Below are 16,146 nucleotides of genomic sequence, written 5' to 3' on the forward strand. Positions count from 1 at the left end.
ATAGATGAAAATGCTTTAGGATTGGAAAATGCTCGAAATCCACAATAGTCGCTGAAGGTAGGCGAGGAAGGTCTCATCTGCGTTGGCTAGATTAGATGAAAAGAGACTTGGAACTTGGCTTCACTTGGCTTGGCGTTTCTAAATGGGAACCAGCTAGCAAAAATTGTTTAAGCAGTTATAGGGTCAATCAAAAACTAGACAAAGGGAATCGTAGTCGGTGTAAGTTGCTGAAGCGCAAACGATCTCTCGAATCCTGCACTTACAGTAAATTATTACATGAACTCCTTATGCTTAGTTAACATAGAGCTGATTCTTGGACAGAAGCTGTAGGTACGAATAAAATTCATGGCTGATGAGTCTGTGTGAAATGTTAGGGATGTAAATTACAATGGTCAGATGCCGTACGTTGGCACAAATCTAAGTATGTTTGGAGATGCTATGTTTGCGCAATGTAAGCTCTAAAGGCGGATTCATCGTTTTAGTTCTAGGAGAGAAACGCAACAACAACTTTATTTAAGAAAAGTTCGAACAGTAACAAAAAGCTAAGACATTCTGGATGGGCCCGCAACCTACTGTTCGCCCCGCCTTAACTTTTTTACAATATGAAGATAATTTTATTAGTCCTTTAATACTTATGTAAATATGTGTAGTCTCAATTACACATGTAAATGGTAGTATGTAAGTGCACCTGCACTTATGTGAGTATACTTACATGCTTACATATATGAATTTTTATATAGAAATCCTCAAGAGGCACTACTATGTTAAATGGAAAAAATGGCAAATTGTGAAATGGCAAAGGTGCATTTTGTAGCTGAAGTGCTACAGATGGCAACTAAAGGTTTTGTAAATGTTACTATTTACGTATATATTTTTTAGCATAAATACACTTTCGTAGCTAGATATGTATGTACATATGTACGTACATTTTAGACATTTTTTATGTGCACACTACTTCGCAAATACTACGTGAACCATGGGACCAAAGATTTGATTCGTATTTTTGTTTTGCGAAATTTTTTGTTCCTACTTTAGACATAAAAACTTTTTGTTACTTTTCTTAGTAATAAAAAGCTGAGAATGTAAATAAAAGTTAAGTACTTAAGCGTCCCTTGTTTCGCGTAGGCCTCCTTCCGTTACAATGGCGGAAAGTGACGGTCCGCTATATCCCGAGGATTAGGGGAAAACCAGCAGACTAATTAAAGTTATATCGACCCATTAGTCTTACTCCTTTTCTACTAACTAAAAACCTTGGAGATAATCGGAGACCGGAAAATCAGAACTAGTTTCCTTATAAGGAACATTTTACAGAGAATCAATTAAGCCTATCTTCCTGGAAGATCCACTATCAAAGCTCTTCAGAGTCGTATGAGGAAAATTGAGAAACCCTTGGAGAACAAGGAGATGGCGGTATGATGCTTAACGGAACACTCTCCAATAGACAATTGCGCCCGGCTATCTGCTGGATAGCAAACGTCTTTAAATCAGAACCATTATCTAGAGTGGATAGGATAGGAAAGAGTCAAAACTGCGAAAGGTGGAGATATCAACCCTCTGCTATGCTCTGCCTTCTAAGTGAAAAGCGCTTCGATATGCATGGCTATGAGATGGATATTTTCATCCTAATCGGAGGCAGGTTTGAAGACACTATATCCAACCTCCAACAGAATGCGTTGAAAATAGTCACCAAATGGTGCGGGAAGAACGAGTTAAGCTTAAACCCCAAGTATACTAACATAATTGTTTTTTTTTTTTTTTAGGAAAAGGGACAAGTTACTGGAATCATTTCTGCCTCTAAAGACACGCTTCTACGCTCAGGGTCATAGAACAAGAGGAACGAAGCTGCGCATAAGCTTTGTGGACCTGTGCGTTCCGAGATTTAACCTCACACACAATTTCAAGATATTTTTCCGCAAGAGAACTACAGGGAGAACGAACGACCTAAAAGCCGGAAGGACAGCAACACTTGGTGTACTGATGGCTCCAATACTGACCACGGTGTCGGAGTGCGAGTCTACGGCATAGAGCCCAGAAGGTTACTTTGTGGCAAGGCAACTCTGTCTAACGTCGAGGTGGATGCCATTGAACTACATCTGAGACAGTACGTAGAAAGTGGGGCAACCACACACAGAGCGCCGCTCCTGTGACTCTTAGGGAACCAGGACTCAGTGGAGTCATGGGCTATGAAGTGGCAGATATTCTCGCCAGAAAAGCGGCTGCACAGTGAATCATAGGCACAGGACTCTTTATTGGTTTGTCATGGAGCTCCGTTAGGCGAAACTTATATGTCTGGATAAAAAAAGTAGGAGCCAACATTACTGGAGTAAATAGTACGGAAGCTAAGATACAAGCTAATGCCTTCCTTCCGGGTATATCAACAAGGCGAGACGCAGCGCTCCTTCACCTTAGTAGACACGAATGAAGAATTGTGAAACTCTAAGTAAAACCGGACTAAGCCTCCTAGGATCACTGTACCTAGAAGTACATGAACTAAATGACATTAAGTTAGCGGACCTGTCGAGGTTTCTTAGCAATACGTGGATCAAAGCAGACTTGTAGCCAAATAGAGACTTGTTACAATAAATCGTTCTCAGTCACGGCAACTATGTATTTAGGTGACCTGTTCTCTTCTCTATATCAAATCCTATTTATCGGTATCCCTTTTCTCCTGCTGTTATATACAATTTTTAACAAAAAGCTTGCAAAGAAATGGCGAGTCGGCTCATTTGTTTTTAATTTTCTTTTAATGACTGGGAATTGAGACAAAATGCACATGAAACATTTCAGTCTTATCATGAAGAGATCACCGAAATTTCAAAGCTACTTACTTTTAAAATAAACGGGGTTCTCTTCAAGCGTTTGATAGTCGCCTAACCGTCAGTGAAACTATAAACTTTATTGCTAGAAATAACCAAGCCGAATGAAGTACCCTAAGAGTTCAGAAAGAAATCAAAGTTTGTAGAGGTCGGAAGGCAGTAAGTTGCGCTATTAAGCAAAGCTTCAATCTGAAATCTATCCAAAAATTCAACCTAAAATCTGTCTCTTCGTTTTAATTTAAATTGAATGACACAGGAAAAATTTAAATGTTAAAACAGACTTCGATATTGTTCAGGCTAATGAAAATGTGTAAGCTCGTAATAGCTATCCATCGAAGAAGGTACACAAAAAAAAAAAAAAATCAATACCACTAACAAGATTTCTTTTACGCTTTCGTGTGCCGTAAAAAAACAACAACAAAAACAGCCAAAACCAACAACAAAAAAGTAAAGCAATGAAGCAAAATACAACAAAATAGTAAAAAAGCAAGTGTGGCGCAGTTAGCCACAACAAAAGGGTAGACAAGACAAAGTCAATATGTAATATAAAGTGACGCTTTTGTATGTAAGACGACACAACTTGCGCAACACCAGCAACAACAATGAATGGTATTGCATTGTATGAAAAGCCGATGGGGCTATACTCCCAACTCATTATGGGTGGCTGACTGGAAGCGCGATTTTTTGCCTGATGGCTGGCGCATGGTAGGTGGTGTAGCTTGCAGGAGGTGCTGTGAAAGAAGAAGGTCACTTGCTGCACAAAACTAAAAGGGTTGACGACTTGTAGCGGCGGCGCGTAGACGTGTTGCTGCTTGGCACGCTTAGAGGCTTACTTTATGATTTTTAGAATAGGCGATGCGGTAGATAAAGGGTAAAGGGGCGATAGTAGTGAAAGGAGAATGAATATCGATGCTAAACTTAGAATTTGAGTGAGGCAGAGAGTGTAGATATGAGCACAAACGTGCCAATTAGTAGAATGAAAGAATGAAGAGATTGTGTAAAAAATAATTAAAAAAAATAAAAATAAAAATTTTATTATCACACGTACAAGCATTGCATGATCGACCTAAATAGCGCCACTAGACAAGGGAGTCAATAAAGGGTTAAAATTAAATATCACAGAAGAAGAATGTCGGAAAACAGCAAACAAGCAAACAGACACAAGCCCGCTACACAGCCGATTAGCATTGTAGGCAAATGACAACTGAGTGACATACACTCTCATGCACTTGAATAGGGACAATGCTTTTTCACTCTTTTTTTCCGGGTTAATTTTATTTTATTAAATTTTAATTATTCTTTAATTAAAATATAGTTGATTCTCGAACAAAAACCACATAAATGCAAGTTTCAAATCTCAATATGAAATAACCAACTTCCCGATGAGCTAGGTACTTGAACCTTTAAGCTTAGCCCAGAACCCGGAGACAATGCAATATGAAAGATGAATTAATCCGCTAGATGGTGCGGGTGCCGAGATATTTGAAAAACCCGTATTTATTGACCGATATGGTTCATATTTAGAACATATATTACCAACATGAAAGGGAATAACTACCCAAAAAAAATTAATAAAAGCTTGTCTTTAAAAAAATGGTTTTTAATTACTTGTTTCTTAGAATTTTTTTGCATATGCAGTTCCGTAGCCCAGTGCCAGTTTGAAGTAGCTACAAATTACCGTTGGTTTTTGAAAATTGTTTTTTAAATGATCTACCACCGCATTTTTTCCATATAACGCAGGCTGGCGTTTGTGTTTAAAAAATTGTCAAAAGTTAACGGTAATTTGTAGCTACTCTAAATTTACCCTCTATTGCACCTAAATTGAATGGGCTACAAAACTTGAAACCAGGATTTTTTTGTAAAGAAAAATGTTTTTGATGAAAATTTGTTAATTTTTTATTTTTTCTACAAAGTTTGAAACTTGCGTTTATATGAGTTTAGTTAGAGAATGAACTGTATTTTTTTTTTGAAAAATAATAGAAATTAAATAAAAGAAAATTAACCCAGAAACAGCAGCGAAAAGCCATTGTCCCCATTCAAGTGCACGGGAGTGTAGATACTTCGCTGGTTACTCATACGTCGTGTATACCGCATATCGATGCGGGAAGCAAAAGAAGGCAAAACAGCGGGCAACTTACTTGTAAAATTGGATGGAATAGGCAGCAGACTCTGCTTGCGATATGAAAGTAAGTTATTACCAAAGGATAAATGAAGTTGAAGTAATTTATGATGGTTGACTTGTTGGTTGACAAACTGACTAACCAACCGCATGGCAGCCTGATTGCCTGACTGAAGAAATAACTGCCGCTTGACTGAGTTAGCTGTGCGCGTCGTCGTATTTTGTTTCAGCTACAGTGCAAAAAACCTAATCGAAGCAATCAAAAGGAAACTTAATGGGAATGAAATGTGTATTATTTTTAGAGTTAGGTTCATAAATATGTAAATATTAAGTATGTATGTATGTATGTAGTAGGAAGACACACGCATACTTAAGTTATTTATGAGCGTACCAAGGCATAAATTAATGATTGTGAAAATATTTACAAATAAACGAATACCTACTAACAATTTAATAAAATCAAACGCAATCCAATGTGCTATAAATAGGTCATTATAGATTTTTGTTGCCTAATTTATGTGCATATGTATATGTAACTATACCGTTTCTTTATATTTATCACCGCAGACATTTTCGGAATTTGTTAGTTTTTCATAGTAATTTACATTGATTACGCACAACACGTTGGCTAATTGAATCGGTATATAATTCAACAATTTAAGGGCACTAACATGCAATTTATTAGTGTTGAGATAAAATGGTATATGGCTTGGTGATAAATGCAGTGGAGTGATATATAAATATTGTTGCATGGATTGCAAGAGAGTTTAGTATAAGGGCAGATTTCCACTAGGTGTTAAATGATAAATATTTTAGTGACAAAGTTGAACATTAAAAACTAATTTTGGCATTACGTTAATGAAAAGAGACATTAAGATAATTTTCACATGCCATTATTTAAATGGCATAAATCATTTTAATACCTAGTGGAAATTCGCTATTAGATTCAAAAATATTATTTTAAAAAGATACTTGCACAAATTTTCCAGGAACCGCTCTAGAACGAGAAGAGATAGCGAAATAAATGTACATACCTATATTTTAAAGCTTTTGAAATGGAAAATTCAGTGAAAATTGTCTCGTTGCCTTGATCTTGAAAATGACCTTTGAATATAGAAGGTTTTCAATTTTTTCTTTTTCTGACCTGAAACCAGTCTGCAATGTATATTTTAAAAAGTTTTAAATACATATTTTTGCTGTTCTTGAGACTAGAAATCCATTTCTAAGGTTACAAACGCCACAAAGCGCATAAACATTTTTTTCTCTTTCACAGTTTTGATCTCCGTTCCCGTTCTCAAGAAATTTTTGTGTTTTGAACCGCTACTGCACCGACTCCTAGGTAAGTAGCTACTCTATAAACCCGTGGTAGTGCACATGGTAGTGCAGAGTCGAACCAGTCGGAAGCAGAATAGCGAAAAACTGCGAAAGAGGACGCCCATAGATCAAGCAAGTGACTACTTTAGTAACTCCCGGTAGTGCAGAAAGAGCCGATGGTGACTACCGCCTAGGACATTGCCTTGTAAAAGTAATCGCTGAAATACACTGCAAGTACTTAGTAGGTCGGTAATCGACGGAGTTTACCAGGTAACTACCGATTCAGGGAGGCCTACAACAGGAAGCTTACCATGGTCATCCGGTCGGATGCAAACTATAATCACGTTTTCGGGGCCTCTAGCGACATTAACCCACGAGGTAATTATTACTCGAGTTTATTCTAAAGTCCAACCTACTTATAAGCAACTGTTCAAAAAAACCTACGTTTCTAACGTCTAATATTTCTTCTCCGACCATCAATATATTATTTTTAGGCTCTCCCTAAGAGCCCCGACTTTTATCATGTTACAGGAACATGAGGCGCACCGATGGCACTAAATATGACCTCTTTTTTGACTTAAGAGGGCGCCTTTGAAAATATTCTTCCAAATGACGTCGTTGGGTCACTTTTTCAAAAGGGACTGAACGGTATCTGTTCCAACCAGTCCGAACTCCCAACGCAACCGGATTGAATGCATCTCATACATGGAGAGACCTTAGGTTCCTGTTTCAAAAATTCTGGCCAACATTCCAGCAACTCTACTTAAGCTGGATTACACTCTCCCAATATTTTGCTTCGCAAATACGTTTTCTACCAGAATTCTATGCCGAAGCGACTGGGTAAACCGCTCGTACTTACGATCCTGTCTCTACCGCCATTTTTACGGATTAGTCAAAGCTGGACAATAAGGTTGAATAGATTTAAAACTCTCATACGAATTGATCGCAGCGGTCAGTATCATTACAAAACACTGCTTAATAGGAGCGCATGGTAAGCGAATGGGTTACCCCGCCAACGGTTTTGTTGTGGCTGTAAGTACGAAGAGGGGGTGGAGAATATAGGGCACTATCTCTCCCATTGACCGGCGCTCTGGCAAGGTCACGAATTAAATAATTTTTAATAAATATCTCTTTCAGTGTTTAGCTGACTCCGACACTGTGGATATCCATGACCTTCAACGTTACGTGATTTTATCCAACGGGAAACTAAGGCGCACAATGAGCCTTACTGGTCTAAGTGTGCCTCAATGACGAACTGTACGGGATGGCAACCACCGTAACCTAACTTAACATACTCTATAGAGTTAAGTGCAATAATCTGTGTATTTTTTGAGTTTAAAAGGGTATTCCGTCTTTTTTTAATTTAACCGGCATGATAATGGCCTAGATACCTCAATTAACTCCTAAATGGAAGTTGTATAAAGAATTTCTTTACAATTTATTGGCATCTCAGAGACCTACATACATAACCATCTCATCAGTTGCCTCGTTTCCCAGAATATTCCTATGTCCGGCAAGGAATATCTGTACAATCTACGAGTTCACTAATTTGGATCCTATTGCCTTTAAACACGCATGGCTATCGAAGCAGATACATACTAGGTTTCCAGCTGGAAACGTGTGGCCTCTCTAAAGCAGAAATCTCAGCTTTAAGGCGCTGCAGCCTTTTGGCAGACGAAAAGACTTACTGGTCTTGCATGAAAATTTATTGAAGTAAACATTTCAAAGTTTTGTAGTGCAGCTAGTTAAGAGTTCACTCTTCGCTACTTTGCTTGTGGAATAAAACAAATGCTGTTCTTTTAATAACTTACATAAATCGCATTTTTCCAAGGTCAAGTTAAATATTAATATTTCTTCAGAATAATAACATAACGATACCTCCTGAAGTTTGCTGTTGCCATTAATTTTGCATTATTTCCTTCTTGCAGAGGCAGTTGTATAAATTATTGCATACTTGTAAAAGCAAAAACTTCCTACTCAATTCGAGTCGTCACGAAAGAAGCCTATTAATGTTGGTTATACACGGCGTATACGTAATTTATTTTTAATTAGGGCTTGCATACCGCATGCATACTACTTGGATACCTACTACTTATGTATGTACATACATATGTATATTTTCACGTTGCGTATACAACAAAGTGGCAACTGCATGCGAGTGCACATTATAATGAATAATAATGATGACACAAATTTAGAAAAAAAAACGACAGAAAAAAAGTGTAAAAATGCAATGAATTTGTACGTTGAGAAGCAATGCAGAAAACGTTAATGCGCCATGGCTATTAACAAAAAAGGGGACAAATGGCATGCGACCGAAGTGGTGTGTAGCCGGGTAATGAGCGCTTATAAATAAAGTCAAGCATACGTACGTATTTATGCGTATGTGAAAAGATACTTTTGAGTAGAGAAGTGAGCAAATGAAAAATATTTTCAACTATCTCTGTACGTTTTAAACGAAAGTTTTGTGGTCCAATTCCACCAGGGATAATTCTATGTGATTTACTAATATTAATGACTAAAAAGGCCACGGCGAAAGCTGTACACTTGCGAAACCTCCGGAGACCATAAGCTTGGGACTTGTTCTTTTAGCAACGCTTTTCTGCTGTCAGTTTTGCACTCCTACACAAAGAAACAAATTCGATTACACCGTGCGACAGTAAATTTTACACACACAAAAAAAGAATATATTTGCGAAACTATGGGTAAATTATAGTAAAACTGCGTACATATTTAGTATTTCTCTCTGACGCCAGGATTTTTTTAAAAAGACATTGAAATTTAAAAAATATGATTATTTCAAAAAATTATTTAAAAAATTCAGTGCAATGTAGGATAAAAATAAGAGTGTCATATAAAAGAAAAAAATCTGTAGAATTATAACATAATAAATTATTTGGTGCATAAGGACTAATGGTTATGGAAAATGTCCTTTACAAATTTTGTCCTTAAATAGCCTTGAAAATTTGCAACTACTTTGAAACAAAATCCTAACGTCAGAGTGAAAAACTAAAAACGCAGTTTTACTATATTTTGTCCATAGTTTAGTGAGTATATCGATTCTTTCGTGTCGTTTGAAATTTTTTGAAATGAAACTTCTTACACGAGTTCGGAGATGGTTGCGTTAAATATTCAACACCGAGTCATAAAATCTGTATCGTTCGTTCGATTTTAAAGGATGAGGTGTCAAATGAAAGGGCTCGACTTGTAGATGTGTAATATGATTTTAGTTTTTTTAAGGGTTGCCATATATACGAAAATCAAATTCAAATTATTTATTAAAATAAATAAAGTATCCCAATATGGGTATCAAAAGAAATGGTTTTGAATAAAGATGAAGATGAAGATGGAGATGAAGATGAAGATGAAGATGAAGATGAAGATGAAGATGAAGATGAAGATGAAGATGTAGATGAAGATGAAGATGAGGATAAAGATAAAGATGAGTAGACTGTTATGATCGACCTGCAAATCTCGCAGGTGATTTCAACGTCAACTTTTTGCTGGCCGAATCTGATGAGCTGACAAAATTTTTTAAACAAAAATTTTCACTGGAAATGGTTAATGGTGGAAATGACCCAACAACCAAAGGAGCGGCTACGATTGATGCGGATTTTTTCCAGAAATATTAATAATATAGAAATAAAATATTTCATATCTTACATTAGTTACCTTAATCTACCAGTTAACATTGTAGATATGTATGTTTTTTCAGCCACAAATATTAACTTAACTTTGCAGTTGGTTATAAAGAATAAAAAATTAAAGGTCGTTAAAAAAATTTTAAATAAATATGTTTTTTGTATATTAGAAAATATGTACATGTGTATGTATATCGCACATTCTTTCTTTCTGGCATTTCCTCAATTAAGTTTCACTTCTTCCGCGCCTAGGGACTACACACACTGAGTTTTTTTTTTGTTTTTGCCGCACGGTGTTAAACAAATTAAATGATTACCTCGATAGATATGACCTGACAGGCGAGAGACGTGAAATTTTCTGTAGCCTAAACAATTAAAAATATTTGAAGATTTTTCAAGCGGATTTGAACGTGATTAGGGAAAGTCGACTTGTTTTCATAACAAAATAGTTTTCATAAACTAAACGCCGTAATGAAGGCGGCTAGCGGGCTCATAACCTCCGCCCCTCCAAGATGGCACATGGCTACTTATTCTGACAGGCAGGCGGCTATAAAATCTTTACGGAACAACGACGAAAGTAGCCATAAACTGCAGAAAGATTCCAAACCTGTTCGCATCCAAATGCTCCTTGAGTGTTTTGTCGGTCCGCGGACACAGTGACATTCCTGGCAACTGCATAGCAGATACGCTGGCATTGAGAGGAATGGAAGTATCCGAAGTCTATTCCACAAAAGATGCGGACCTTCCGTTAACCTCCTGCAAACACAGATGAAAGGCTGATCTCATCGAGGAGGTAAATGCCAGGTGGGCTGTGGAAACAAGCTGCTATACTACCCCAGGCAATACGGCTAAAAATACGGCTAAAACTTTATGTAAAGCCGTCCATGGCTAAGACTCGATTGGACCACTTTTCTCTCAATTTAGTAGTCGGGGTAATCACCGGACATTGCCTAGCGCGCACGAACAAGAAAAGCGAAATGGTTTTGAAAACGCTTTCAGGTGGGTTTTGCAATTCACTTTAGAGTGAATTTAAACCACATTCGCTTCGAACTCAAATTGAGCTTTGTAGAAGTTCACTCGGAAATAAATTGTATAACCTGCCTGTTTATTTCTGAAATATGAGGGTTCAAAATAAAGACCTTGGCCTGTAGATGTCGAATCGCGTATACCCTGACTAACACTTAGTATAGTTTTTAGGTTTTTAATATTCGATCTTGGGCGTTTTAACGCCGTTCGGATTCGCTAGTTATTAAGTATTATTTCAATGACTTCCCTTTCCTTCAATGTAGTAATTTTTACTATCCGTTTGCTTTTAATAAGTAAGTACCTGGCAAATTACTGATTTATAAGGACTTTGTAAGAGTAAACTAAAAACTGCACCATCCAATTCTTAATATTTCTAATATAAAATTTTTCCCCCCTTATTTATTTTTGAAGTGAAACTTCTTTAGCGGCGGTTTGTTGGTTGGGAGTAAATTGGCAAATTTAACGGAAATGGTGCAACGGAAATAGTGCAACGGAAATGGTGCAACGGAAATGGTTGGGGCTGAAACAAGTGCTTATTGAGTGTATGCACATGGTATGAATTTAACAAAAACTTGCTAATAAAGGGTTAAAGAATAACACTTAGAAAAAGACCAATACAAGAATGAAAGTAAAGGTGAGTACGTACATAGATAAAGAAAAGGATAAAGGCAAAGGTAAAAATAAAAATCCTTCACTTATATAACCTTCCCTTCACTTATATAAGGGCAAAGGCAAATGATAAAAAGACGAGGATGAGGATATCGATAAAAGTAAAGAAGAAGATAGAGGAAGAAAGAATAAAATAAAGCTAATTATTTTGTTATCGATATTCTTATCGATTTTGTTATCGATATTGTTATAGATTTTTTTATCGATATTTTATCGAATTTAGTATCGATATTGTTATGGATTATTTATCGATTTTGTCATCAATTATTTATTGGTTTTATTATCGATTTCGTTATCGATATTTTTATCAATTTTGTTATCGATATTTTTTCGACATTTTTAATGATTTTCTAATCGAGTTTTGTTATCGATTTTATTGTCGATTATTTATCGATTTTGTTATCGAGACTTTTATCGATTTGCTAATCAATTTTGCTACCAATAGTATTATCGATTTCGCTATCGAATTTGTCATCAATTTTGTTATCGATATGTTTTGTTGGATGTTACGATCGATTTTGTTATCGATAGAGCATAAAGATAAAATGAATATAAAGAAAACAGAATAACATAAATGTTATTAGAACGAACAGGGGTAGAGGTAGGGATCTAGATAGCAAAAAGACAAAAAATATAACCTTAAGCAAAAGCAGATGCATGTACATATGTATGTATGTATATAGGTTATGAGACAAAAGAGATATGCAACGTAAGTTTCACTTCTCCAGTGTGGCCCAGGCGCACTTACTTTTTTTTTACATATTTATTGCAGGATTGAAACTAATAAGAATTTACAATAAAATTCATCACAAAAACCAAATTTCCGTAAACAGTGACAGTTAAGAACAATAAATAACAATAACCCTCATTTGCACTTATTTTACCAAAATTGAATCTCATTAGGACCCATACAACTCTCACAGCATTTTCTTTGAGTTGTCTATAATAATGATCACATTTTGAGAAATATTTTAGTGACTTTTGGCCACATATTCCGGTCTTCTTTCAATTTCAATTTCACGCTTCCGGAAAGAGCTTAGTGTTGGGCATCTTAAGTTTATTGGAAAACATACAAAATTTCTATTGAATTCAACTTAATTTCAATAAACTTTCAAATAGTTAAACAGGTAAACTACGTTTAAACTCACTGCGCTGTATTTCCGAGGCTGCAGCCAGCAAATCATTATTATCGTCATCCAACATCGTGTGTGTGTGTGTGTGTGTTGAAACGGGCGGCTATTTGATTGTTATTGTGCGTGCGTTTTATACTTTTTCACTTAGTTCGGTGGTAGCTGCTTGTATGGCAAGAAGCTTTCGTGGCACTTGCAGTTGTAAAATATATTTCCAGCTGGACCTGGCGCGCTACTGTACTCTTGCGGACACGGCGACACGGATGAGGTTAACGCTGGCGGCAGATGTGGTGACAAAGCCGACGACGACAATATTTGCGGTTGCTGCAGCTGGGCGGGCTGCGAATAATGTGGCAACTGCGCGGGCGATTGTTGATACTCGTAAGCGTCGTAAGAAGTTGGCGAAGCGGCGCTGATGACAGGCGCTGGCGAATATTGAAATTGTGGCTGCTGGTGGTGTTGTGGCTGAAAGTGTTGGTGTTGTAGCTGTTGCAGCTGTTGGTGTTGTAGTTGTTGATGTTGCAGCTGATGCTGCTGCTGCTGGTGATGTGCCAACCGTAGTTGTAGTTGCAATTGCTGTTGCTGCTGAAAGGCCTGCTGTGAATATCCTTCCTGCTGTTGCAAATGTTTTTGGTGTTTTTCCTCCTCCAGCAGCGAAGTCAAATGCGACAGCTGAGCCTGTTCTGGCTTAAGTGGTGGCAGCGGCAATAAATGTTGCTCCTTACCCTGCTCGCCCGGTTGGCCACCCTGCTGCGGCGGCAAGTGTATGTAGTGTGGATAGGGACTGTTGTAGACGCCGCTCAAGCGTGGCTCCCAACGAAAATATGGCACACGCTCATAAATGGTGTAGCAGCGCGTCTGCGGATTCACTTGATAGAAGTAGCGCTCGCGTTTGGGCAGCTGTTGTGCAGAGTGACGATTTTCCGGTGTTTTTGTGGAACGCACTACAGCGCGACAGATTTGTGTTTGTGAGCTGGGTTGGCGAAGTCCGCCGCGACCAATTAGTGGTTGCGCGTGTTGTTGTTGCTGTTGGTGCACCGTATGTGCGATTATACGCCTGTGTGTGTTTTGATGATTGCTGCAGCTGTTCGAGCTGCAACGCGTTGTTTGTTGATTATGGGATGCCGTTGCGATGCTAGTGGGGGTGACGAAGGGGTTGGGCGTTAAAGAGCTACGCGCGCGTTCTACTTTTATTTAGGCTGGAAAAGTGTGGGCGGAAGTGCCGCAGGGTAGGAGAATGTATTTATTGCTAAATAACACGTTAACTTGCTTTATACACTTTTTTTTTTTCTTGAACAACGTTGTACTTGACACTGAACTGCAAAGAAAAATGCCTGAAAATAGAGAAATAAATTGTTTGATAAAATTTATAAACCAAATGATCACCGGTAAAATTAAAGATAAAAGTCAATAAATAAAGTTATTGATATTTTTTATCGACAAATTGGTTTTAATATTGGATTAACGAAACATATTTGGGTGTATTAAAGTAGAAAGCAAAAAATACGCGATACTAGATAGCCCTATCGATAGGTAAGTGTGTACATATATCTATGAATTCAATAATAAAAATATCGGCTTTGTTATCGACGAATGTACTTTTTAACCGACTTCCAAAAAAGGAGGAGGTTATCAGTTCGTCGGAATATTTTTTTATTTTTATTTTTTATGTATGTTACGGCATAACTTTGGACCACGTCAACCGATTTCGATAATTCTAATTTTGCATCGGAAAGGTAGTGTCTCAGAGGTGGTCCCATACTAATCTGGCTGAGATCCGATCAGTGGATCATGAGATATATATATACATATATATTTTTTTTATATGGGAGTTGAAGTCGGTTTTTTTTTTGCTAAAAATTACTTATTGTCCTACAAAACGATAGGAGTCGATATTTTAACTAGTATTGACTGCTTTTCTTTTGTTTATTTAATGTTTTATAAAAGTATAGCTCATTATCTAACAAAAACCACATAAATCCAAATTTCAAACTTTGTGCAAAAATGAATGGTATGCAGTTTTATAGCCCATTAAATTTTATTATAATGGAATGAAAGTTTGAAGTTTCTAAAAAAAGGGGTTGCTTTTTGGCATTTTTTTTTTTTGTTGACGTTTTGTTGTAGGTACTACGCATTTACTTCCATACAAACAAATTTCGAGCATACTTTGTATGGAATAAAATGCGTGAGACCGTCAACAAAAAAAATTGCCCAAAATCAACGGTATTTGGCAGCCACTTGAAACGTGCACTATATTATACTAAAATTTAATGGGCTATAAAACCGCAAATTTTTTTTTTTAATTCTAAATAAAAAGTTTGAAATTTAGATTTATATGGTTTTTGGTAGATAATGGGTATACTTTTATAAAAATTAAGAAACAAGAAAGCTTAATTTAAAAAACTTATTTGAAGAAGGTTGCCACTTGTTTCAAAAGTTTAATGAAAATAAATTCCAAAGATAAACCACATACTCGTAATAAGTATTACAATATGTGTATTACACTAAAGAGGCTTAAGAAAACTTTATTTCCAACATATTTTTAGGAGGGTTGCCACCTTTTTGAAAAAGTGAATTCTATTAAATTGAATTGAAATTTTGTAGTATGGGTGTCAAAATAACGTAGTTTAAGAAAGCTTAGCTAGGAAAATATTTTTGAAGAGGTTTACCGCCTATTTGAAAGATTTAATTCAATTAAATTGATAAAATAAATGAAATACATACTACCACTTTGTTATCGAACGAAAGGTATTCAAGCCGTCTTTGAGCTATAGAAATTTTATTGTTGCATTTAATTGGAGCTAGAAACACACATAGTACCACGAAATTTAACCTTCTACTTGGAATAACCAGTGGTTAAAATATTTTCAAATTCTTTAATTTAATAGATTTTTTTAAGAATTTCTTCTGCCTTATTTTATAATTTTCACTACAATGCCGACATAGGTTTTCATTCAGATATGTATAAGTTCTCTGATTTTCATATTTCCAAAAATATAAAATTTTAAAACTTAAGTATCAAATCAAGAAGTATCAAATTATTATTGTTTTTTTTTGCTTTTCAGTTCATTTCTATTATATTTTTTTAAACTCGGTTAATTTTTTTTTTTTGGTAAAAAGCTTTAAGTCAATCAAAGTTACAGTAATTTTTATTACGAAAGTAAAATTGAATGTTTAGCGCAAATAATGCTTTTTGAATTATTTTCCTAGATATATGAGAATTTGGTAAACAAATTCAATTGATTAAAAAAATAACGTTTTTTATAAAACAAGAATCGTAATTTCACAAACTGACCACTTTATTTTGTTGCCAATAAGTTATCTAATTGCTGTCAAAAAATCATAAGATTTGAATGAATTGTTGCTGAAATTTTTCAAAAGGTTTAAAAGCCTGCATAAAAATTTGTTTGCAAATAACTCGTAAAAAAAAA

The 16,146-nt window shown here is 36.1% G+C and overlaps 2 protein-coding genes across 3 annotated transcripts in view; both read right to left on the minus strand.

Moving 5' to 3' along the window:
* LOC118741004 (mucin-19) overlaps positions 1-12,813 on the minus strand; it is a 36,968-nt gene extending 24,155 nt beyond the window's left edge. For both annotated transcript variants that reach the window (XM_036472788.1, XM_036472787.1), the window contains exon 1: positions 12,734-12,813. In XM_036472788.1, coding sequence (XP_036328681.1) covers positions 12,734-12,788 — 55 coding nt within the window. In that variant the 5' untranslated portion in view covers positions 12,789-12,813. The remainder of the gene's footprint in view (positions 1-12,733) is intronic.
* Positions 12,814-12,862: 49 nt separating this feature from the next.
* The window catches only part of LOC118741996 (putative cyclin-dependent serine/threonine-protein kinase DDB_G0272797/DDB_G0274007), a 32,803-nt gene continuing 29,519 nt past the window's right edge, over positions 12,863-16,146 (minus strand). Inside the window, exon 2 of the mRNA XM_036473961.1 lies at positions 12,863-13,850. Within this exon, the coding sequence (XP_036329854.1) occupies positions 12,863-13,850 (988 nt within the window). The remainder of the gene's footprint in view (positions 13,851-16,146) is intronic.

Source organism: Rhagoletis pomonella, unplaced genomic scaffold (assembly GCF_013731165.1).
Source record: "Rhagoletis pomonella isolate Grant_MI unplaced genomic scaffold, Rhpom_1.0 Rhpom_scaffold_00006, whole genome shotgun sequence".
Taxonomy (NCBI): domain Eukaryota; kingdom Metazoa; phylum Arthropoda; class Insecta; order Diptera; family Tephritidae; genus Rhagoletis; species Rhagoletis pomonella.